Source organism: Achroia grisella, unplaced genomic scaffold (assembly GCF_030625045.1).
Source record: "Achroia grisella isolate CSIRO2021 unplaced genomic scaffold, CSIRO_AGI_Agris_v1 utg327, whole genome shotgun sequence".
NCBI lineage: Eukaryota > Metazoa > Arthropoda > Insecta > Lepidoptera > Pyralidae > Achroia > Achroia grisella.
The window spans coordinates 1,599-25,538 of NW_026712799.1; the positions used below are offsets into that span (position 1 = coordinate 1,599).

The window sequence follows — 23,940 nt, forward strand, 5'->3', positions numbered from 1 at the left end:
ATGCGGTCAACTGCAAGGAGGAAATCATCGCGGTATATACCTATCTGTTGAATTCAGCTCGATTGTTAGCTGAACTAATTGAGTCTTTCAATTCGTTAATACCTACTTATACGTTAATAACATTTCTAGTCTTACAGTTACCCAGAGGGCTAACGAGCGTTCAGTTTATTACCATTAGCGCAAGCAGAAATACTCTTTCATTTTTATCAATAAAAGCCCCTATTAGGTATATTGTTATAATTAGTATCTACCTACCGTAAAATAAATTTAACTACCTACAAACTATTATATACTTCGGTGGAGGATGTATAAGAAGGAGAACTGGAAGTAAAACCAGCGTCATAACTGTAGGTTTTCTTTCGAGAAGAGACCCGACCTAGTGAGATGAATATGATAATTAGGTACCTATTACATATGTAAAAAGTTGTATTGTAGATTAGCTGTGCATACAAATAGTATTCGCAAAACTCAGTTAACAAATTTGTCCATTGTAATAGATCCAAATAGGGTCGCTGAATTTAGTTCGCATGTTTCTTACGAACTAAATGCTATGTATTTACCTAAAGATGACTGGTATATAAATTATTATAATGTAAGCATTTAAATGCTCACTATCGTAAGTAAACAAGTCCAATAGAGCTTTTCCCATTATTTATAGGTTATTCATTAGTGGTAATTTTAGGTACTAATTTATTAATTTATTTCATCCTTACTAATATTATAAAAGCGAAAATAACGCTGTCTGCCATCTGTGTCTTGTTTTCACGCTGAAACTACGGAATAATTTAAATGAAATTTAGTACACTGATAGTCTAGACCCTAAGGAAGGATGTAGTACTTTTTAATAATACATAAAAAGGAAGGATTGAAAGAGATTGAAAGGGAAGATGGAAGTTGGACAGAAGTATCGTCACTTTTAAAGCTAGAAGCCTCATACTTATTTTTATAAAATAAATGAAGTCAAAGTTACATCCTACACATTACTTTTATTATATACTAACTTTTACCCATGATTTTTCGTAATTACATTCGCAATACATGGGCTATAACAATATACAAATATCAAGGGTATGGCTAATGTTAATATGTAGTAATAACTGTTACCTTTTACACTACATTACATTACATTAGAACAAATATGGTATGCTAACCTCTCTGTCAGCTGTCACTCAATAACGGAATATCCCATTTAGGGTATATTTTTTTGCTAGATAATAATGGAATGGTGCATCAGCTTTTAATAATTTACCAGCGTTAATGGTAAAAACTGGCAGGGTCCTAGTGGACGATGACGGCATAAGCATGAAGTCAAGTCACATACTTTAAGTAAATACATAAATATTCTGCTGATTCAAGAAAACTATGTCTTATTTTACATTTCTTTGAAATCGTTTTTTCAATTTGTATGTTGTATATTATATTACAAATATATATATATAATATATTTTAGTGTTGGCAATTTTGTTCATTTGGGATGAAATGTCTACTTGCATCTGGGCAGAGCGCCACTCTCTGGTTGTTTAAAATTTGTTTTGGTTATTTCCCGAGGACCCTGCAAGAGCGAGGCCACGGGCGATTGCCCTGTTCGCCATCCCCTATGGCCGCCACTGCATGGTACATTGTTTTATTTTTTTATTATGATAATGAAATGGTGCATTCGCCTGCGCTAACGGTTTACGCTGGCGGGGCAACATGAGGTCAGGTTAGTTAGCCCATTATGACAAGTTCACCAGGAATTTATCACGATGGTTTCCAGGGGGAACCGCGTGGAGGTCAACCTGACATGATACATTGCTAGTAATGGGGTTATGAGTCCACATTACTAACGATCCCCCCCCCCCCCCCATGGTACATTGTGAGCAAAGAGGTGACTAATTTCCTTTACTAACAACCCCTTTACTCCTAAATGAAATTATTAGGTGATAGCTGACACAGCGGGTTACGCCATTAAAAGACATTTTCCTTGACTCTTTGCACTCTAGATGATCGAAACAGTAAATTTAATTATAAATGCAAATAAATTACAGTAATGTAAATAGAGAGCAATATTTATTTAGTTTGTGGTACAGTAAATACTCAGTTGTTTATATATTAGATAACAGGGGACGGGTGCTTACATGATAACAGATATTATACTTATACACAATGTTTTTGTCAGTCACAAATGTGCAGATGAATGTCATTGTTGAGCATGTTTAATTTATTAAACGTTTTTATAAGACATGTATCTAAACAAAATGTTCTCGGTAAACTTCAATATTCATCGCAAGTATTACCACAGTTTTCTTCGGTGAGTTGCGTCTGTCAAATTTTTTAGACCTTTTGTGTAATGTTTATTAAAATAATATTATTACAAAACCGCGTGGAGGTCGACCATGATATGCTAGCATGCTACAATGCCAGCAATGGAGCCAATAGTTTACATTGTTATTTATTCGCTCCTCTTTATATAAATTGAACCATTTTTACTGTATATACTATTATAGGAGAAATTCAACAAGACGCGGAAAGAGTTCTCCTTGGTCGAGTTAAAAGACATAGATTATTTCAAAAAAATACTTGACAAGAACCGAGTATTGACAGAAGAAAGCGATGTTTTGCCATTTAACATCGACTGGTTTAAAAATTGCAGAGGTATGTACTGACACCATTATTCATTGACGTAAGCATATGGGATAATAAGTTATATGTGTAGATAATCATTAATGTATACGTACAATGTGAGTTATGGAAGTGGATGACGTAAGATATTTAAGTATGTAATGTGTGAGTGGTAGGAATACTGTCAATATGAAACTGTGCCTGCGTTACCTGTGTCTAAATGGCTGAATGGTTCCAATGAAATTTGGCATAAAGATAGACTGTATCTCGAAGACGGAAAACGAAGTCGCGGGCGAACAGGTGGTTTTATATAAAGAAACAAATTAGTTAGGTATAAGATATAATATTAAACATATTTCTAAATGTTAAAAACTCATAATAAATATAAGGTATTTTATCAGGTCAATCGAAGGTCGTATTAAAACCAAAGAGCGCTCAAGAAGTATCTCAAATTTTGTCTTACTGCAATCAGCGGAAGATTGCCGTTTGTCCTCAAGGTGGAAATACTGGTGTAGTAGGCGGAGGGGTTCCAATGTTTGATGAAGTAATACTCAATTTATCGTTAATGAATCAGATTATCAGTTTGGATGATATATCAGGTATTATTCCTAATATATAATAATTACATATATATGATTTTTAGAGTATACAAAATTTACGTTTAGATTTAAAAAAAGAATACTATTTTTAATAAATTAAATTTTTTATGTAACTAGAAAGATTTGTGACGGTGCTTCTGGCGGTGGTATTTTATCAGCAGGACTATAAATAATTAAATATTATTTTTATAAATAACAATATAATGGCGTTATCCATAGAAATATCACATTAATTCTAAAGTACCTATGTTTGTCAATATGTTTGTTACCTTTTGATTTGATTTAAAGAATTCAATATGAAGATCGATTTTATCACAAGATCTTCGATTTGTATGTCGAATCTTCAGTAGACGAGTTTTTCCAAATATTGTTATTTTTTTTTGTTGAAATATTAAATTAATTTCATTTATATAGGAACTTTGGTATGTGAGGCGGGATGTATCCTAGAAAATTTGGATAACTATGTCCGTGAGCACGAGCTCATAATGCCTCTGGACCTTGGTGCTAAAGGCACCTGCCATATCGGTGGGAATGTCAGCACAAATGCTGGCGGGATTCGGCTATTGCGCTATGGAAACCTGCATGGATCTATATTGGGTGTCGAAGCTGTATGTATTCAATTTGTTTAATTATTATTATATTTGAATATTGTTTATCTACAGTACAGTACAGTGCTCTCATATGAACCCGCTTATAACGCAGAATAATAAAAGTTGCACATCCGCATAAAATGTAGGTATAATCCATACAGGAGACTGTTACTACTATAGTACAATAAGATTTCTATTATTTTTGCGGAAATAATATATAATTATGTAATTACATTCAAAAAATTAATTTCCAGGTAAAAGCTGACGGTACAATCGTAAATTGTCTGAAGACACTAAAAAAAGACAATACAGGGTACCATCTGAAACATTTGTTCATAGGATCTGAGGGTACACTGGGAGTTGTAACAAAAGTGGCCATTCACTGCCCGGTTAAACCAAAATCGGTTACTGTGGGTCTTTTTGGTAAGAAGAAAAATATTTATATCATAAATATTCGTAATGGCTTAATCATTTATTGAATTCAAAGTGATAACGAAATCATACAAATACCAGAGGGAGGCAGATCTAGAGATAAAATTTGTTTGACTTATTTTGGCCGCAGTTTGCTAAAACATAAAAGGCAATGCATGAGACGTATCATGGAAGCCATAACTTATTTTGTAATTTCCGTGGAGCTGATTATATATGTATTTAGTGACAAGTTGGTTTTGTTTTAGGACTTCATAATTTTGAAAATATTTTAAAGCTGTACAGAAGTGCTAAATCCTCCCTGGGCGAAATATTATCTGCATTTGAAATGTGTGATCGTGATGCATTAAACAGCAGTTCAAAATATCTCAAGCAAAGGTAAGTTCCCACATTAATATACCAAAAATTTTTTTTTTAATTGTCCAAAAATGTAAAAATATCTTTATATCCAAAATTAATTAATTAATTTCATAATGAGGGAAATAAAGAAAAAACTAAATATATTATAAAATCACTTGATATTTTTTGTATTAAAAAAAAATAACCATATGTTATTATCCCAAATCAAGTAGGCTTTAATAGATACATATATCTTTAGCCCATGTGGCAGGAGTGGAGTCCGCCGCCATCTCTCACGTTTATTTGGTTTGTTATCGGTGTTTCCATCACCAGATAATAAGATAGAAATATGAATTGAACAAAGTGTCTCGATTTATTTAGAGAGAATATTTTAAATCTATAGCACTGACAATATTATCTGATTACATTAATAATGAGTGCGTAGCGACTTCTATGTTGATTATCGCATGCCTCTTACTTGTTATACTGTAATTATTTATATAAAAAAAACATCTATTAAAAAGAGCAACACACAAGTTTCTTGCTCATTCTTCTTGTGATGAATCTGCATTCCGAATGAGTGGTAGAATCAAAATATGACTATTCAAAAGTGCTTGTAATGAGTTTATTTGAATAAAGATTATTTCTATTTCTATTTCTAGAAAGTAGGTCAGCTGGACTAATAAATAACACTCTGAATATAATGCGAATGTTCTTTTCAGTCTTCCGATATCAGAATATCCATTTTATGTGTTAGTTGAAACCCATGGGAGCAATGAAACACATGACGAGGAGAAACTAACTCAATTTTTATCTAAAGAGATGGAGAGTGGGCTCGTATTAGATGGCACTGTTACTTCCGAGCCAGGAAAAATGCAGGTTGATGCAATAAGCTACAGTTTCAGTTTCTAATTCTTACTTATAATAACTTTTACACCGTGGCATATCCATACTTTATTATTTGTAAATTATAGCTTTCATTTAATAAAATGTTCATTATATTGATTTCATATGGCTAACTGCACAGTTTATGTTATCGATTCAACTCATATCTACTGACCCTAGTGTCAAATCGACCGAAATATACGCGCGTGACGAGAGACAATTACCTACGAGTATATTGTTCTTAGTAGCGTGGTGCCTGATAGAGCTGATAACATTCTTGATAATAATTATTTTAAAAGAACTGTTTCCTCACGGAGTATAAAATCATAGTATTTTTTTCAAATCGAAGAGTAAACTCAAGTTTGGACATTGACTAGGCACACTATATTATAAGCTATAAGTACTTAAAGAAAAACAGCACCACCACTCATTATACGATCGTTTATGTGGATTAATGTGACATGTAACGTGACATGATTTTATAATTTCACTGCCCTATCAGATCTTTGAAACCAGAACATAACTTACAATGCAGCAGCTTATTGACAGAAAAGGAGACACAAAAAATGTTAAACACTCTCAAAGTCTACCTCTGTAAGTCAATTAGACATTCAGTATGTTTTCTATTAAAACGTACGTTTTTTCTATTAACGCGTACGAGCTTAAATCTTATAAAACTATAGATTCTCGCAGTAATAAAACCTTGCTTAAGTTATGGACGAATGTGTAGGTATTCATAGTACTTTTTTTAGGCATGATAATGGAATGGTGCACCCGCCTGCGCTAACGGTATACGGAAGGATGATAAGATGAGCATCAGGTCAGGTCAGTTAGCCCATCGTGACAATTTAATCAGCAATTTATCACGATGGTTTCCAGGGGTAACCACGTGGAGGTCAACCTGACATGATACATAGCTAGCAATGGAGTCAACAGTCCTCGGTATTCATAGTACTAGTCTAGGAAGTTTCATAGTGTCAGGCAAAGTAGACTTACTGAAGCTGGCATTAATTTTCTTTATGTCATATCATTTTGGGTCAGAATAAAGCTTTTTCTTGCCTTTCATTTCTATTGGCAGCAATCTTGTTATTCACTGCTTTCTTTCCATATCACTAATTACTCAGTTCAACCATTTCTTTTTAGGCTTCCTTTGCTCTTATGTTATATACTATATGTAGTTATATCTATTCTACAGAACATTTGGAGTTTCCGTGAAAGTATACCCGCCGCAGATTTAGCAGGTGCTTATCTACATACGTACGATGTGTCGCTCCCTCAGAATTGTTATTACGAGATTGTACCATTGTTGCGCGAGAGATTAGGCAATAAGGCCAGAGTAAGCGGGTTTGGACACATTGGTATGTGTGTACATTAATCGTTATGTTTCTTCTTTATTTCATATAGATATCAAAACTTATATAAGACTGTTATATAAGTTTTGATATCTAAATAAATAGATAAATTTATGATTAATCTTTTGTAATGTTACGAAGATGGGACAGCAATCATAACACCCTTTATATGACAACTTACTTAGCCAGTGACACCACGGTTCATCAATGCAAATAATGCAAAGAAAGTCAAAATCAACGATATCAATATAATCTATGTCAAATGTCCTTTACTACTTGTATATTTTGTAGGTGACGGCAACATTCACATCGACGTAATAGTTCCAGAATACAGTACGGAAGTAACGAACCTTATTGAGCCTTTTCTTTTTGAAGAGGTGGCTAAAAGGAATGGTTCCGTGAGCGCTGAACATGGATTAGGATGCCGTAAGCCACATTTGATACACTACAGTGTAGACGAGACTGCGGTACAATTGATGCGTGATTTGAAGAACGTGATGGATCCAAACGGTATCCTGAACCCATATAAGGTTCTTCCTGACGATGGTGTATAATAAATGATGTATTTGAACTAATCTTGAATATTATTTATTTAATTAGAAATGTCAATAATTTGGTATACCTACACCTAATTTGATATAACCTACTTAGAAACAAAAAAGCTATCAAAAACGTAAACCAACTTTTAAGAGCTCTCTTTTTATTCCAATTAGGTTTTTCAGCTAAGTGTATATCTTTTAAAGTTCAGAATAAAAAAAAGTTAAATGGAATCTGTTGTAGCGCTGTCCTTCTGTTATATTACAGCTATGTAGACTGAATACGACTTTAACTACTAATTCTTAAAGTAAAAGCTCAGTAGTCTGTATAAAATTCAGTTGTCGGAAAAAAGTGTTTAAATATTTTAAAGTATCATAATGAATACGAACAATATTTAAAAAAAGTATTATTTCATTACTCAGCGACTGATGATTAACTTTAATTATCAAAAAAGTTCTTATAAATACTCCATCTCATGGAATGTCTATAAAAATGAAATCTACTTTGAAATCAAGTTGATTTAATATACCTAGTCTAAAATGACATGACACTGATGATACTTTTATATAATTATAATCCGTGGCTGAACTGAATACTGCTTGTTTGTTTCCTAATTTCATTAATCAGTGGTTCTATTATGAGTCACAACGTCATTTTGTGCGCCTGCGCCCGAACTATCATAGTTCGGGACACAGAGCGCTCAATTTGCCTCTTCTAATAAAACTAGTTCGTTCGTTAGCTTCATACTCGAGTTAGAAAGACAGGTCAACCTGTAGATCAATAGGTATTCTTATTTTGAAGCAAATCATATTAGCGTCTTGAAAATATACATTGGCTTAATTCTTTACACCGCTAAAAACGTACGTTCCTATTTCTTAGGACGTCCCACGTCCGACTTATTGACCCCTAAATTACATATACATATAAGTATAAAATAATATTCTTATTTTTTCATAATATTTCATTATAAGAATCATAGAGGGGAGATTAGAGACTACATGGTATTTCGGCTCTGGAAGCTCTCTTCCGAACTAGTTCTTAACCGACTACACAAGACTATAGTTAGTAGTAGCACAGATAACATAATATTACATAGTAGTAGCACAGATAAGTAGTAGTATGTTGCGAGATGTCATTCTATTTAGACGTACGATACATAGGAAAATAAACATAATAGTGCACTAAATATTAGATATTGAAGAAATTAATTTAATTTAACTTAAATTGTTGATTAACACAATGTTAAGTCCAATTAAATCAATATTATTGTCTATTAACCGGCCAACAATATACGAACAAGTTAAATATTTATCGCAAGTGTTGCCACAGTTATCTGCTGTAAGTACGATTTAGCTATTTATTATAATATTTGTGTTTAAATGTATTTCTTTTTTTGTCGATTTTTATATTGTATAATATATTTATAAAAAATAAGATATTTGATCTTATCTATCAGTTGTCTAGTACATGCAATATAATCTGTACTTAGTTTGGGCTAAATAATTACTCTATATACCTAATAAAAAATATTGTTTATATATTCACTTGCGAGGTAGGCAGATGGTCCATTCAGCTACAAACTATTCCTATGACAGAATACTACCTAAGTACTATGTATTTTAAATTTATTTCATTTATGTACACCATAAAATATATCATTCATTTAAGTAGGTAAATACCTAATAATAAAAATGTTTAAGATAGTTATAAATGTTAATACGTAACATTTTTACTATAATATTAATTTAGCTTATGTTAACATACAAGGACATAAGGTATACATAGGTACATGTTTTTTTTTCTTTTAAATACATACATAATATATGCATTAAAAACCCTAAACCGAAACGAACAATCATACTCACGAATACATTTGTTTGTACCGAGCGCGTAATAGAACCCGCGACCATCGGAAGAAAGACTGCTGGACCACCGAGGCTATAAATTGGCATTTTGATATATATTTAGATATTTCCGTTATACATATACATCTTATACCGTCTGATAGATCAATAAGGAAAATATTTTTTACGACTTGATTTTTAACATTTTACTTAATTAAATTATATTTTTTTTTTACTAGGATAAGTACAACGTAAAACGAAAAGCTTTCGCTTCAATTCAAGCACAAGATGTTGATTATTTTAAATCGGTACTTGGCGAAGAGAGGGTGCTTACCGAGCAATCCGATATTTTACCATTCAACATTGATTGGATAAAAAATTGTAGAGGTAAAGGCATACATATTCTGTACCTACTTGTATAAGTCTTACATTTTTTACGGTTGTTGTTTTATATGGTTCTGTACGATGATGTTATTGTTTCTTCCGGCAACGTACAACAGTTGTAAAGTGGCAATATGTTGTACTAAAAAACAGAACAGAAGGAACAAAAATCTTAATATCGGTTATTAAGTAACATTTTTAACAGTATTGTCCAATTCTATTAATTATTGATTAGATACTTTATCTATTAATGTAGTAAAATGATTCAGATTCTTACTATAATAAATGCGTCTAACTGTCTGTCTGACTAACTTTTCAAATCCTGACGAAAAAGAAGGAGGTTCTATAAGTATGATGTGTCTGTGTGTCTGCCTATGACATTGTATAGTCCAGTCTAAGCTTAAATTAGGTAAGAATCTCGGAATTCGAGATACCCGGCTATAAATCTGTAAATACTTGTATATTGACATCCTAAAATTTGTCTCAAAACCTACATAGGTTGCCTGGAAGAGATTGCATAAGCGATAGCCGCCTTTTGTACCCTCTTAATTTTAATTACTCTATTCGATTTTATTAATGTAATTTTCCTGGTGCAATAAAATGTATATAAATAAATAAATAAAAAAATATATAATAGTTAACAAAAATTGACAAATATTTATAATCATTGATTTATCGATAGTTTTTCAACTACATATGGCGCGTTTTCGACCGGAGACACCGGTTGACCTGAAGTGATGATGTGACCGCGCGCTCTCCGCCTTGTCTCTCGAAATCGCTTCACCGTATAAAAAAAATTTAAACCAAAATTATAGAGAATTTTGTATTCTACAATATTGATAATAAATACAAATAGTAAAAAACCCATAGGAAATGAGATATTTACAAAATAATCGATTTTTGTGACTTTTAACCTTGAAATTTAATAGTTGCGCACACCCTACCATATGCAGGTTTTGAGACTTTTTTTAGGGTGTCCACATAGAAGTATTTACAGATTTACAGCTGGGTATCTCGAATTCCGAGGTAAACTTAATAAAATGACTGGACTATGTAATTCCAAAACGAATGGACTTATTATATTCCTTTTTTTAAAAGCTGACATGATCATGATGATTTTATAGGTACAATTTATTAGACATCTTTCTTGATTAGTGTTATACTTTTTTGTAATTATACCACACAGGAAGGTAAACGGCTGGACGGACGTAATAAAATTTGACGTGAAGGTAAATTGGATCACAAGGACAGAATAATTTTTTATCTTAAAAAAGTAGTCAACGTTGAAAATTACAGCTAGGCACAATATCAAATAAATAGTCAGATCTAAATATACCATTAGTCACTATTGATGACTAGATTTTCTTGTTAATACAGAAGACATTGTTTTCTATGAAAAATCTATTGTATAGTTTTTTTCAGGTCAATCTTCAATAGTGCTAAAACCTAAAACTACACAGGAGGTTTCAAATATTTTGTCATATTGCAATAAGAGAAAACTAGCAGTTTGTCCTCAGGGCGGAAATACTGGTCTCGTTGGCGGTTCTGTGCCAGTGTTCGATGAGATAGTGATCAACTTTATGCTGATGAATAAAGTCATTAGTTTAGACGACGTTTCAGGTATACAATTAGTGCCTAGAAGTATTCCTAATTCATTCACAGCGAAAAAAATACCGTCTATCAACAACACCAATTTTTTAACTTTTAAGGCGTGTACAGTTACTCTTTTTTAAGGTTTTTCTTATTAATATACAGAAGATATACAGATGACTAAGAAATTTAACTAACTAAAATTTTAGTTAAATTTCTTAGTCTTCTGACACACTGAACATTCGGTGTGTCATTACTAACATAAATAAACTATATACATATGTATCTAGTCAAGTAGGTAGTAGTATAGGTATATTTAATAAAAGTATACCTAACTATATAATTAAATATAATTTTACGTGGCTATATGTAGAGTTTCCTATAGTCGCAATAATATCATGGAAATAATATGTAGGTTATTATGATAACCTACATATTATATCATGATATTATTAAAAATAAATTCTTTTAATATTTACTCAACAATATCATAACATTGTTGAGTAAATATTAAAATAATTTATTACATTTAATTGTAAATAGGTATGTATTACATTACATTGTTTCTAGGAGCGTTGATATGCGAAGCGGGGTGTATTTTAGAGAATTTGGACAACCATGTGCGCGAGCATGGTCTCATTATGCCTCTGGATCTTGGTGCTAAAGGCACCTGCCATATCGGCGGAAACGTTAGCACCAATGCTGGCGGTATTCGGCTGCTGCGCTATGGAAATCTCCACGGGTCTATATTAGGAGTCGAAGCTGTAAGATAATGTTTTCATTAAAATCTTCTAGATATTATTATGAAATAAGCATATCTGTCTCTTACTTACGTGGTATTTGTTGAGAAACTTATTTAATAGTTCACTCGAATTAAAATATAAAACAAAATAAGTTTATACATGTCATCTTATTGTCTACGATTCTATTCTACTATTAGACGATTCGTTTACCAATAATTTTCGTATATGTATGATTAGTTTCAATATTATGTACCTATATGTTTCATTCTGCATATTAATCAAGTAATCCATTTCAACAATTTCATAACAAAATTATATAAGATAAACTTATTGTTATTTTTGTCGTCTGTACTCTGCACAGTTCAAAGTCACCTAAAAACTATGTATACATATATCTTATTGGTATGTACAGTATATAGGTATGCAGATTATATTTCTAGATAAATGTAGGCAAATATTTTTTTTATATTATGATGGTGGCAATCAAGCATACATATTTACAGTTTCCGATGTGGAATTTTAACTATGACTAAAATGTATCTCTGATTTCATAATTATCAGTATATTTGCTGCTTGTGATAGCTTATAATGCTTATATACTGTAATTAAGTTTTATTATGAATATTAATAGATAAATTATTGTAGTTAAGTAGTGGGTTTACCTCTCTGTGATGTTATTACATCACCGTTACACTAAAAATATTATTATGTATTTATATAATATAATAAAAATAATAATATTTTTAGTGTAACAACATGTACAATGTACAAAATACTAAGTAATAAGTAATCGCGACATTGTCTGCTCTTTTGGAAATAAAAAGGTTTACCAACATTGAAAACAGAATTTGATCAAAAATTCCAATCCAAACGCAACGTAAGCCATTTTGCAAACAAAGTAGTTTTATATTTTTATTAAAGATAGATATTTCATTAAAATTCATACAAATTATAGACAGAAATAGACCATGCTAGTACATAATATACGAGTATACGGTACTAAGATTCAAATGTACTACTGTTATATAATGAGGTTACCTGGAAGAGATCGGTAGGTATTTAGCGATAAGGCCTCCCAATGTTGCCTCTGTCGATCTTGCATTTCGTAATAATGATTTTCTATTTGTATATATTATTATTATTGCTAAATAATAACCATACAAATGTTATAAATGTTAAAGTGTATCTGTCCTTTTGTCATATTTTTCCAAATTAATAGCTAACCAAATGTTAGTAAAATTTTATTTCATCCGCCTTATAATAGCTATTTAATAATATTATTGCTTTTAAGGTAAAAGCCGATGGAACTGTAATTGACTGCTTAAAAGCCCTTAAAAAAGACAACACCGGTTATCACCTTAAACATTTATTTATAGGCTCTGAAGGAACTTTGGGACTAGTAACTAAAGTAGCTATTCATTGTCCCGTCAAGCCTAAGGCCGTTACTGTTGGCTTTTTTGGTAAGATATCTTTTAAATAAATAAGAAATCTAAATTAAATATTTAAAAAGAAATTATAATATTTTATGTCAACTTATATACTAATATTGCAGGTGTTGAAAATTTTAATAGCATTCTGAAGTTATACAAAAGTGCTAAATCTTCCTTGGGCGAAATATTATCAGCTTTTGAAATGGCAGACAACCAAGCAATTAGTACCACATCAACAAATCTGAAGCTCCCGTAAGTGAGTAGGCAATTCATAAAAAAAAATTTTTGTTGTAATGAAACGAGCCGGCCTATGCCTAATATCTGCACTGAAGTTAAGGGTTGAGAGGTCAGGGGTGTGGGGGTTATCTATTTTTATCATTGAATTGGAATTATCATGCAATGAAAATCAATATACCATTTTGTTTGTATAAAACTTAAACACATAGGACAATCGTCATAATCATGAATCTGCTACTATTGGTAGTTAAGTGGCGTAGCTTAGCGTTATGCTAAATCCCTCTCTTATTATAACGATATCAGTATATCGACAGCCAAGTAGTGTGGCGTCATTATGTTATGAATGTATAATCCTTCGTATGCCTTTATTACAGAAATCCAATATCAGATTATCCATTTTACGTACTGGTCGAAACCCAAGGAAGTAACGAAATCCACGATGAGGAGAAATTGACAAAGTTCTTATCAAAGGAGATGGAGAGCGGTCTCATATTAGATGGAACAGTTACTTCTGAACTGACAAAAATGAGCGTAAGTACCACCAAGTACATGGTCGCGCTAAAGAAGATTGTACGTAATTAAATATACCTAATAGATACCGACCTCATACTTATAGGCGCAATCCATAGGACAGTGTGGTGGAATTTGATATATATGTCAACACATATATATCAAATTACGTTGATCTATAAGAAATTCGAAAATTTCTTCATTTTTAATTAAAATCTTGTTAAGTTTCCTTTTTTTATTAAAAATATTTTAATAAAAACAATGGGTGAAGTGTGACGCTCTTGATGTTTTAGGTTCAAAATTGAACATTGTAGATGTGATAGTGTTACTGGATTTTTTTTTATTATGCCATCCAAACGAAATTCAATGTTCGAGCGGGACGTAGTAAGTGTATATTTTTCTTCTTGTAGGCGATTTGGACTTTACGGGAGAGCATATCAGGAGCTGGACTTGGCCGTGGCTACGTGTTTAAGTATGATGTTTCGCTTCCACAACAAAATTATTATGATTTAGTCCCAATATTGAGAGAGAGGCTGGGCGATAAAGCCATTGCAGTCTATGGATATGGACATGTTGGTGCGTTTTTATAATATGTTATAATTACCTTTCTTAAGCGACGTGCCTAGGAGTATAAAGTATGTAATATTGCTAGTAGTTTACCCTCACCAAGTGTGACCAAGTTCGTCTAATTAATAATTATGACCATTAAATAATATATTCGATCGAAATTGTGTTGCGTTTCCGTCTATATGAAAAGTGCTTATTTTACCAATATTTACAGCATCTGTGCAAAACAATGCAACACATTAGATCTCTAGCTAACGTTTAATCTATTTCTTTGGTTTTTATTTCTAGGTACCTAATGTGACATTTGCAGCAGCGAATGATGATGATATAATTCAAGTTTTAATCCCCTTAGTCATAAGAACTAAAACCTAACTAGAGCTTTTTGTCCCTTGCTCTGAAATTAAGAAAGTTTAACGTTTGTATCAAGTATGACTATAACCACTATTACTAGATGTTTGAAATATTTACATTTCAGGTGATGGCAACATACACATTAACATCACGGTACCAGAGTACTCCAAGCAAATCGCATCCCTTATGGAGCCATTCATTTTTGAAGAAGTTTCCAAGCTAAAAGGATCCATAAGCGCTGAACATGGAATTGGCTTCCGGAAGCCTGAATACCTACATTACAGCAAAGACGAGACGGCACTGCAGATGATGAGAGATTTGAAAAACTTGATGGATCCAAATGGAATTCTCAATCCGTACAAAGTATTGCCTGAAGTGAATGTATAAAAGACTACGAATCTTTTTTTTATCCAATGATATTACATCATGAGAAGTTTCTATGGCTCTACTGAAACATCGATAAAATATAAAGATTAAGTTTTTTTTCAATTGTATGGGTCGGTAAGAATATACATAAATGAAACTCAGTGAACATGATCAAGATTTTCTGGGTTAATATATATAAATATTTTGGTATCCGATAGAAGTATGCTCTGTATCTGATAGAATCATGATTTTTTACATTTACTGAGTATAACTACATAGTAATTTGTAACCAGTAGATATTAGCTATGATGAAGGCGAAAATTAAGTAGTCATGATAAATATTAAGTATTCTATGTAACTAGTAAAACCAACCTTAATATTAATGTAAAGTTTGTACTAATAATGTAAATTATATCTATAAGTTTATATGATTAGTACAAACTTAATTATCTACGACAGGGCTAACTGTTAAATAAAACAATATTTTTAGTTAAATGACTTTTATTAAAATATCCATTTATTCTTATAACATTCATAATATCACTGCAACAAAAATACAATGGAATATTATAAACATTTTTCTAATTGCTTTAAATAAATAAAACTGTATTACATATATATTCTAAAATGTGTATTTCATAAGCACTTTTATCAACACCATGGTCTATGTAATTATTATTAATATTATTGCTATTGATGAGTTGATGGTATCACTATAGATAATATTATATTTTAATTGCAATTAGGTCTATTAAAATACATCTCAGCACTCAAAACTATCATTCTATCTCACTCATTACTAATAGGCAAATTTTAATCACAACAAATTTTAACATAAACTGTAACAAATTTGGCATTGTAGTTATTTCGGTGACTCTTTCTTATAATTGTAAGGAAATGCCATAAATTCTGTTGTCTTCAGTTGGGAATCACCAACTGCACATAATTAAGAGTTCTCTGCTAAATGAAATCATCATCAATTATTTATACAAGATTATTGCATACTATTTCAAACAGATTGCTAAAAGAGATTACTAAAAAACACTTGGATAGTGAATCCAAAAAGAAGTCACATCTTTGTCTTATTTGTCAGCCTTTTAAACAATAAAATACAGATAAATACAACTATCATTGTATTTGAATAATAGATCCAATGGAATGGAAGGTGTTGAAAAACACAAACGTTAGAACTCTCGACATTTTAATATGTGAGAAAAAAAAACATTACTTTTCATATTATGAACCAAGAGACTGTGTTGCCAAATCCAATAGTGCAAATAATTTAGTTTTCATGTAAAAATTATCTGGCGACGCGTATAGTAAAATAATTGAAACTTTGTTTGTTGTCTTTGTAAAAGGAAATGCATGTTGGACTCGTCGACAAGTCGGATAATAACGGTAGTACGACCACTATTACTACAATCATTTTAATTTACTTTGAAACACAACAAGCGCCCGTCTGTTTTTAAAAAATGGTTCTATCTCACAGTTCGAACACGAAATGGCAAAATAAATTTCAAATCCCAAATTTATTCCAAAAAGCAATATGTACATCATTACATTCAATAAAAATGCATATTTGTGTGATCAATAATATGTATCTTAAAATAAAAAAGAAACGACTGACTATTACGAAAACTTCAATGGTATATATAGTTTTGTTTATATATATATATATAGTTTTGTTGATACAGGGTAGCATAAATTTGAGTTATTTCACAGTGTGAACAAGCATTTCATTTTTTTTATAGCTTGATTAAAGAAGATTAATACTTAATTAATATTAATGTAATTTATTGCAAATCTAAATCACACAAATTTACTTTGTGGCAAATTTAAAAAAATATGTTCAAGATAAAATCATGTTCTTAATTTTTAAATTGTCCCTGAATATTTCTTGCATGCAATTCACTCATTCCAAATCACTTACATTCATAATAAATTAAAGAACTGATATACAAATTAATATTGATATTCAGACATGGGTTTAGGTCAATATTACCGTTAGGTACTGTTACAAATCACGACTGGTAAGTTTTATTTATCATATTGAGTTGAAATACAGTAAAAATGTAAGTATACACTATTTCATTCAAATATGATATATTTAAGGTAAGTATTTTAGCGAAATTTAATTGATAATAATAATTGTAATTTACAACAATAACTTGAGTTCTGTATACTAGACTAAGAAAAATGTATAAGAGGAAATGTAATAATTAATTATACAAGTAATTTGCTTGATTTTCTTGTGGTTTTAAAGTTGTTTATTTAAAATATTATGCTTTAAGTTCCAGAAAATACACTCGTTTATAGAGGAAAATGTATTTATCACCTTGGTCCATAATATCTATGTTCCATTTTTTCAGTGAAAGTAGTAAAGCCTGAGATCACTAGGTAAATATTATTCGACGAGGACGAAATGTAAACAAGAAGCTCAACATTGACATTTAATATGGCCTTCAATTTAAAGGTGGGAACAGCATTATAATATTACCAAACGTGCTAAATTATGAACAAAAAGATATCACTAAGTCATTTAAAATAAAATTTAGAAAGAAATTAAAATTTAAACTTGTTTACATTTAGTCTATGGATCTTCTTATGTATCAATTGTGGTGTTTACGTATTAATGTTATAAAAGAAACGGAATATAATCGACATCATTTACATTTAAATTAATAAAAACATTAGATAAAAACAAGTCTTATAAAAACAATGTTTCTTTGTTTTATGCTCATTATACGTAAACACTACATCTGTCCTCACGAAGCAGACCAAAACCGTATTATAATAATCGCTACATAAGTATACCGACATATATGCAATTGGCATTAGATCGAAGCTACAAATAATAAAAGTTCTTAATCAGTATGTCCAAATGCTTAACCACTCTAAAAGTAAACATGCTAATACCTGACCAGAAACTGAAATCCGATAAGAAATACGGTTCTAATACATCTTATACTATTATTGCATGCTAAAACGTCATGGAACTTGCAATACAGTTATTTTGAAAGACGTCATATATACTACTATTCACGTACATGTTGCGAATAGTAAGGTTCCTTTTTTGTATAGTACTCTTTTAAAACTACACAACAAAATATAGCTCCCTTAGAGTTTATGAAGTGTTTACCTCTTCTGGAAGTTGTCATCACAGCTATGATTTGCAATATATTTCAAATTCAGGCATTCTCTTAGAGTGATTGCACGGTTGGTCACTCCTCCATATCTTTTTATAGTTTTATATTTTGTATTTTTTTTAGTGTTTTCACCATTGTCCTAAAGTATAAAGACGCAGCTTGGTCTATACCCCGCGAGGCCCAGGGTGCGGCCTAGGCGCGGTTATCGCTTAATTTGATTGGATATTTTCAGGAACTCGAGGTAGCCCTCTTGCATCTCCGCATCCATTCCTGTATCCCACGCTTCGTTCTCCAACTCCTCCCTATAAGTTTAGTAAATACTCTTTTCATATATAGGTATACCCTCTATAAGTAATTTCGGTTTATTATTGATTATTATTGCAGTTAATTTAATTTATATGGTAAAACAACCTCTGTGGGGTCAGCTAGTATATATATACATACATATATTAGAAACTAGCTGAGCCGACAGATGTCCCGGCTTAACTATAAATACTGAATTTATATAGGTATAATAATTAATAAAATAAAATTTTAAGCTTAAATTTGAATAAACTGAACTTACAGTATATCATCGTCTAGCGCATCGTTCTTGGGGATGAGCGGCAAGTTATTCTGTAGGAATGCTTGCTCTTCGGCCGTGAGGGTGTTACCATCCGCTAGATATCCACCCTCACCACTCGGACCTCCATCTGTTTAGCCATTTATCACATTCAATACATTGAAACACATTTCCCATTGACCCTTAAATAGTGTCAGAAGTAAAAAAATAAGTATAATTTCAGTGTAATTACAGTTTAAGAAAAGTGAGAAATTAAACTAAGATAACTGTTAAATACCACTTCTTCCTAATTTGGCTTTTTACTTCTGACACAATAGTTTTATTTTCAATAATATGATATCAAAAAATACATTTGTAAATCACCTTACGAATGTAAAGTAACAACCGAGTGTGTGAATACAAACAACCAACTAGTACTAATTCAATAAAGTTAAGTATACAAATAAAGAAAATATTAAATACACAACCAACTGGTCGAGTAAATAAGTCATAGCGATCAGAGCAGACCGGTCCCTGCAAGCAGCACTCGCCATAAGTATGGCTCGCAATATTTCAGAGCAGTACCTGGGAACCGGCGGCGGTCGCCGGGCGCGGCGGCGGGGTGCGCGTGCTCGGCGTGCTCGGCGTGCTCGGCGTGCTCGGGCTCGGCGAGACCCCAGCGAGCCGCGCGCAGCCCCAGCACGCCGCGCACGCAGCCCAGGTGCGCGCGCACCTTCAGCCGCTCGAACGCAGCCTGCATAGACGACGGACAGTCCGCGTCTAGCGCGATGCCCGACAGCTGCACACATATCACTCGTTATTTTACTTTCGAGGAATGTTTACTTACTATTCTGCTGCTTTTATTATTCGGATATCGACATATTATTAGGCCGAATGTCGAGTACTTATATAATATATTTTGTTCTAGGGAGATAATTAGTAAAATGAAAGAAATTATCTATTCATTAATATATTTATATACTTTTTTCTCCTATACTCATTAATTAGTACATAGTACTGGTACATAATCAATTAACTATAGCAAATGAGCGCGACACAATCAGATCGATGCAAATTTTGGCACCACATTGCGGCCAAATACATTTGCCTAATATTGAGCTATTCAGTTAAGCCTAGTCGATGACTAGGCAAATAAATATATTTAACATCATTAATCATTTATACTAAGTAAACTCAACTAAAAACAGTTTTTTTATCGGCCCTTTAAATTAAAGTGTAAATGATCTTATAATAATAATATAGATAGCCTAACTAATACTATTAATTATGAACCTTATGAACTATATATTTGACAAATGAAATTATACTTACTTTAAGTAGTTGACATACAGCTTTGATATTTGTTTCCTTGTCGGTATTTAACAGGTGCAGTAATACTTTACAGAGACTTTCACCTAGAGATTTAATTCTTCCTCCCTAAAATAATTATTTTAATTAAATAGGTTTTAATCATCTTGAAATTGATGGATCTGTAGCTATACTATATATATATTTATTACATTAAACAGTTATAAAAAATTAGTTTCATCTATTTTAAGTTCTTGACTTATTATATACAATCTTTATTATTTGCTTTAGATGTTCCTTAAGCAAGTTTTAAGTTAAATTTCATTATATGTACATATGTATTACACTTTACTGTCCCATACCTGGTTATCTTCCAATTGTGTGTATATTTCAGCAAGGAACATGGCAAATCCTCGCATATTTTCTTCTGAAGTCTCAACATGATTGATGATTTTATTCTCTTCAGCAGAGCATCTTTCTAACAAGCATGCCCGGAAGGTAGACTCCTCAGGGGGCGCAACTGAGTCGTACATCGAGCATAGTCGGGCACCGTTGTATCGGAAGTTTGCCTCGGCTATTGACTATAAAATCAATTGCAAATTTTAGGATTGGGGATACTTTGAACTAATCTGTTTTAAAAAGAACTGGTAGTTTTCCATTATTATTTGAATAATGTGATACAATGATTTTGTATAAATAAAACATATGTAATAAACTACTGTTACCTGATTTACAATAGCCTCTACCAGAGCCGTGGTATAATTTGTGTCATTTAAGGTTGGTGCAAATGAGTCCACCAGTGGACCGCATAGGGTATCAAACTTGCCTGGGTCAAATGTTATTTCACACATAACAGTGATTAAGTTCGCAATATTTTCCTGAGAGACAAAAATTTTGAATCAATAAAGAGTAAGGGAAATTAGTAGTTGTCAGGTAATTTCTGGTTTATTACAGAATTACAAACCAAAAATGACCTGTTAGCATACATACAAGTCTATCATAACATAAAACTTTATGCACTATGGTGGCGGCTTACCACTCTCCCTTAAGCATTGATACAAACATTTGCATTTATGAGTATTATTGTTTGCATTTCCTTATGTATGTTTTCTATCTATATATTATTATTAAAAGAATTGCATGTTACATTATATTATTTCTATATATTGTTTAGTTAAGAATTGTGTCTAGTGAATTTTACTTGTTATTTTAATTTAAATTAAAATATATTTACTCAAGAATGTCTACTACAGACAATTATAACAAGTCAAACAGTTCTTCAATGTCTGAGCCTGACAAGTGAACATAAAAAAAAACTCTGCTTTTACTTTTTTCAAATGATGTATATGACTACAAAAATACAGATTCATTTTTAAATTAAATTAGTGATAATGTAGAAACCACCAACATATGTTGTCAGAAAGAAATTGTTCTTTCTGCCATTAGCTCATTAGCCCATTTTTATATTACACTAACAACATACCCGAATGTCCATATTTTGAGCTTCCTTCAATGAGTATGCCATTTCATCAAACTCATAAGGTTTTTGATCTTGTGCCTGTCGTAGGCGATCTTGTACGGAAGAACGTGGAAGCCTATAGGGAACCGAGTCAGCTCCATATGAAGGCACAGCAGAAGGTGTATAATTGGGTGGATACCATTCTTTAGCCTCGGCTGATAGAGTAGATTTAGGAGGATCAGCTGAAAATAAGTAACTTTATTGAAATTTTTCTCTTAAAAGTATTAACCCAAAATTAAAATAGGTATTGGGCTATAATGAATAAAATTTTGAATTTTGAAATATCATCCTTCGCCATAGTCAATTTATTAACATGGTTAGTGGAAATGAAATGCTTACTTTCACATGAAGTATTATAATTAAGCAAAACGCATTTTAACTGGTCATGTATGACGACGTCACGTCGCATCGAATACGATAGGTGAAAGTATACATTACAATGAATAATGTTAATCAATAACTACCTTTTGGATCATCTGCAACGATCTTTGGCTGACGAAGCTCTCTTGGTGGGTTATTAGGCTGTTGCCATCCACGGCCCCTGCCTTTGGGTCCTCCAGAATCTCCGTTATTCATTTCATATAGTTCCGACAAAATCTAGGCGATGATATATTTGAGAAAATTCCATAAAATCAAAAAGTTTGCAATTGATTGTTACTCTGTCGTTCAATAAGTCCGACACGTAAACAAAGAAATAGACTTTCCAATTCAAGACAGCACCTCCATTTTACTTTTTTTTTATATGTATTGTATGTTAATAATTTTTATTTTATTTTCATATGGCAACTATTCTATTTTAATCCTATGTGGCAAGTGTCCAATTTCCGGCAAAGTGAAAATAAAAAAATAGCCAAGTTATAAAATATATAATAAAAAAATATATAAGTACCTTAAATTTCATTAAAATGCTTAATTAATTAAAGTTATTCATTAAATAATTTAGAAAACTTTGTAAATGTATACAAGTTACGATAAAAAGTTTAAAGATGTATTCAATGTTAGTTAAATTATTTCAAAATTTTATTCTAGATAGGTAATAATTCCAATAAATTAAATAACTCTTTAATTTGCTTTAACCACAGATCATAGAACAAGCAACATTTTTGTACTAGGTATAATAACACTACTATATGAGAAAAAGAAATAATTTGAAGAACCACAAATAATTCGTGGATTATTATTTATTAATTCTATTTGAGTTTCGCCATATCAAATGCCACTGTGACTGTAATTCCTAAAATTAGGATGTACTACCTAGCTTGGAGTCGGCCAGCAGAACATTGGCTCCAGCCAATGTTGTGCTGGCCGACTCCAGTTTCGGTAAAAACTACTAAAAACTATTCTCGGTTCGAGGTAGTAAAGATGTGCTAACATCTTTACTACTGACTACTACATAGGAAAAGTAATAAACTACTATATATATATACTATTGTTTTTTTTTTTTTCTTTGGCAAGAGGCTAGTGTTGCCTATTATGCCACTAAAAACAGGAAACGAGACGGGATATGGAAAGGAACGGGTCAAATTTTGAATATACTTGGTATTAGTGATCATGGGTTTTAAAGTTTAATGTTATTATGGGAAATAAAATACGCAAGAGATTTATAAATTATAGGACTAGGTTGAGCTAATAAGCATACAATGGATGAAGGAAAAGGAATTTCTAATGAGATGAGTGTCTCTATAAATGAAGAACGATAGCAAGAGGAGCAGGAAAACACAATGATTTAGATCACCCACATCTTCACATTCACAGATATTATTGTCTTTTATACGTAGTTTTGTTAAATGTTCAGGGCTGCAAACATGACCAATTCGCATACGAATCAAAACACTAGTTGATCTTTTATCAAGATGTAATTTGAAAAACCACGGTTTAAGAGGTATAAACGGTTGAACTAAACAGTACTGTTTCCCTTTAATTTTGCTACTTATTGTCTAATCTTGACTCCATGAGTATTCTAATGTTGTTGGATGTAGCTGGCCTTGACAGCTTCACCGAAATAGTTCGGGGCGAATGGAAATGCACTCCAAACCCGTAGGACTTATAGACCGCATACGTGGCTACAGATCAAC

General features: G+C 31.8%; 3 protein-coding genes across 3 annotated transcripts; 2 read left to right on the top strand and 1 right to left on the bottom strand.

Annotated features, from left to right (window-relative positions):
* The first annotated feature begins 2,156 nt into the window (after nucleotides 1–2,156).
* On the top strand, nucleotides 2,157–7,352 carry LOC131843638 (D-2-hydroxyglutarate dehydrogenase, mitochondrial-like). Its single transcript, XM_059192311.1, has 9 exons — nucleotides 2,157–2,290; nucleotides 2,487–2,634; nucleotides 3,003–3,200; nucleotides 3,615–3,808; nucleotides 4,045–4,213; nucleotides 4,468–4,597; nucleotides 5,281–5,437; nucleotides 6,639–6,801; nucleotides 7,087–7,352. Exons 1-9 carry the CDS (start codon nucleotides 2,177–2,179, stop codon nucleotides 7,347–7,349), a joined length of 1,536 nt encoding a protein of 511 aa, XP_059048294.1. The 5' UTR covers nucleotides 2,157–2,176; the 3' UTR covers nucleotides 7,350–7,352.
* A 1,109-nt stretch (nucleotides 7,353–8,461) lies between these two features.
* On the top strand, nucleotides 8,462–15,837 carry LOC131843633 (D-2-hydroxyglutarate dehydrogenase, mitochondrial-like). Its single transcript, XM_059192305.1, has 9 exons — nucleotides 8,462–8,670; nucleotides 9,416–9,563; nucleotides 10,980–11,177; nucleotides 11,718–11,911; nucleotides 13,182–13,350; nucleotides 13,443–13,572; nucleotides 13,932–14,088; nucleotides 14,478–14,643; nucleotides 15,110–15,837. Exons 1-9 carry the CDS (start codon nucleotides 8,572–8,574, stop codon nucleotides 15,370–15,372), a joined length of 1,524 nt encoding a protein of 507 aa, XP_059048288.1. The 5' UTR covers nucleotides 8,462–8,571; the 3' UTR covers nucleotides 15,373–15,837.
* A 146-nt stretch (nucleotides 15,838–15,983) lies between these two features.
* Nucleotides 15,984–22,602, bottom strand: LOC131843634 (polyadenylate-binding protein-interacting protein 1). The gene is made up of 8 exons (XM_059192306.1): nucleotides 22,330–22,602; nucleotides 21,830–22,047; nucleotides 21,072–21,224; nucleotides 20,709–20,927; nucleotides 20,371–20,475; nucleotides 19,624–19,837; nucleotides 19,063–19,189; nucleotides 15,984–18,799 (listed from the first exon to the last, which is right to left on the bottom strand). The coding sequence occupies exons 1-8, from the start codon at nucleotides 22,439–22,441 to the stop codon at nucleotides 18,700–18,702; spliced, it is 1,248 nt and encodes a 415-aa protein (XP_059048289.1). The 5' UTR covers nucleotides 22,442–22,602; the 3' UTR covers nucleotides 15,984–18,699.
* Between the last annotated feature and the right edge of the window lie 1,338 nt (nucleotides 22,603–23,940).

What these genes read in the sequence shown, in the direction of transcription:
- LOC131843638 (XM_059192311.1), top strand. Translation starts at nt 2,177, where the DNA reads ATGTCATTGTTGAGCATGTTTAATTTATTAAACGTTTTTATAAGACAT. An exon ending in CAGTTTGGATGATATATCAG is followed by an intron (nt 3,201 to 3,614) that starts GTATTATTCCTA and finishes TCATTTATATAG; the next exon opens with GAACTTTGGTATGTGAGGCG. An exon ending in CCGAGCCAGGAAAAATGCAG is followed by an intron (nt 5,438 to 6,638) that starts GTTGATGCAATA and finishes TCTATTCTACAG; the next exon opens with AACATTTGGAGTTTCCGTGA.
- LOC131843633 (XM_059192305.1), top strand. Translation starts at nt 8,572, where the DNA reads ATGTTAAGTCCAATTAAATCAATATTATTGTCTATTAACCGGCCAACA. An exon ending in TTGGATAAAAAATTGTAGAG is followed by an intron (nt 9,564 to 10,979) that starts GTAAAGGCATAC and finishes AGTTTTTTTCAG; the next exon opens with GTCAATCTTCAATAGTGCTA. An exon ending in TAGTTTAGACGACGTTTCAG is followed by an intron (nt 11,178 to 11,717) that starts GTATACAATTAG and finishes CATTGTTTCTAG; the next exon opens with GAGCGTTGATATGCGAAGCG.
- LOC131843634 (XM_059192306.1), bottom strand. Translation starts at nt 22,441, where the DNA reads ATGAATAACGGAGATTCTGGAGGACCCAAAGGCAGGGGCCGTGGATGG. An exon ending in CGTTGCAGATGATCCAAAAG is followed by an intron (nt 22,048 to 22,329) that starts GTAGTTATTGAT and finishes ACTTATTTTCAG; the next exon opens with CTGATCCTCCTAAATCTACT. An exon ending in GCGCTAGACGATGATATACT is followed by an intron (nt 18,800 to 19,062) that starts GTAAGTTCAGTT and finishes CTAAACTTATAG; the next exon opens with GGAGGAGTTGGAGAACGAAG.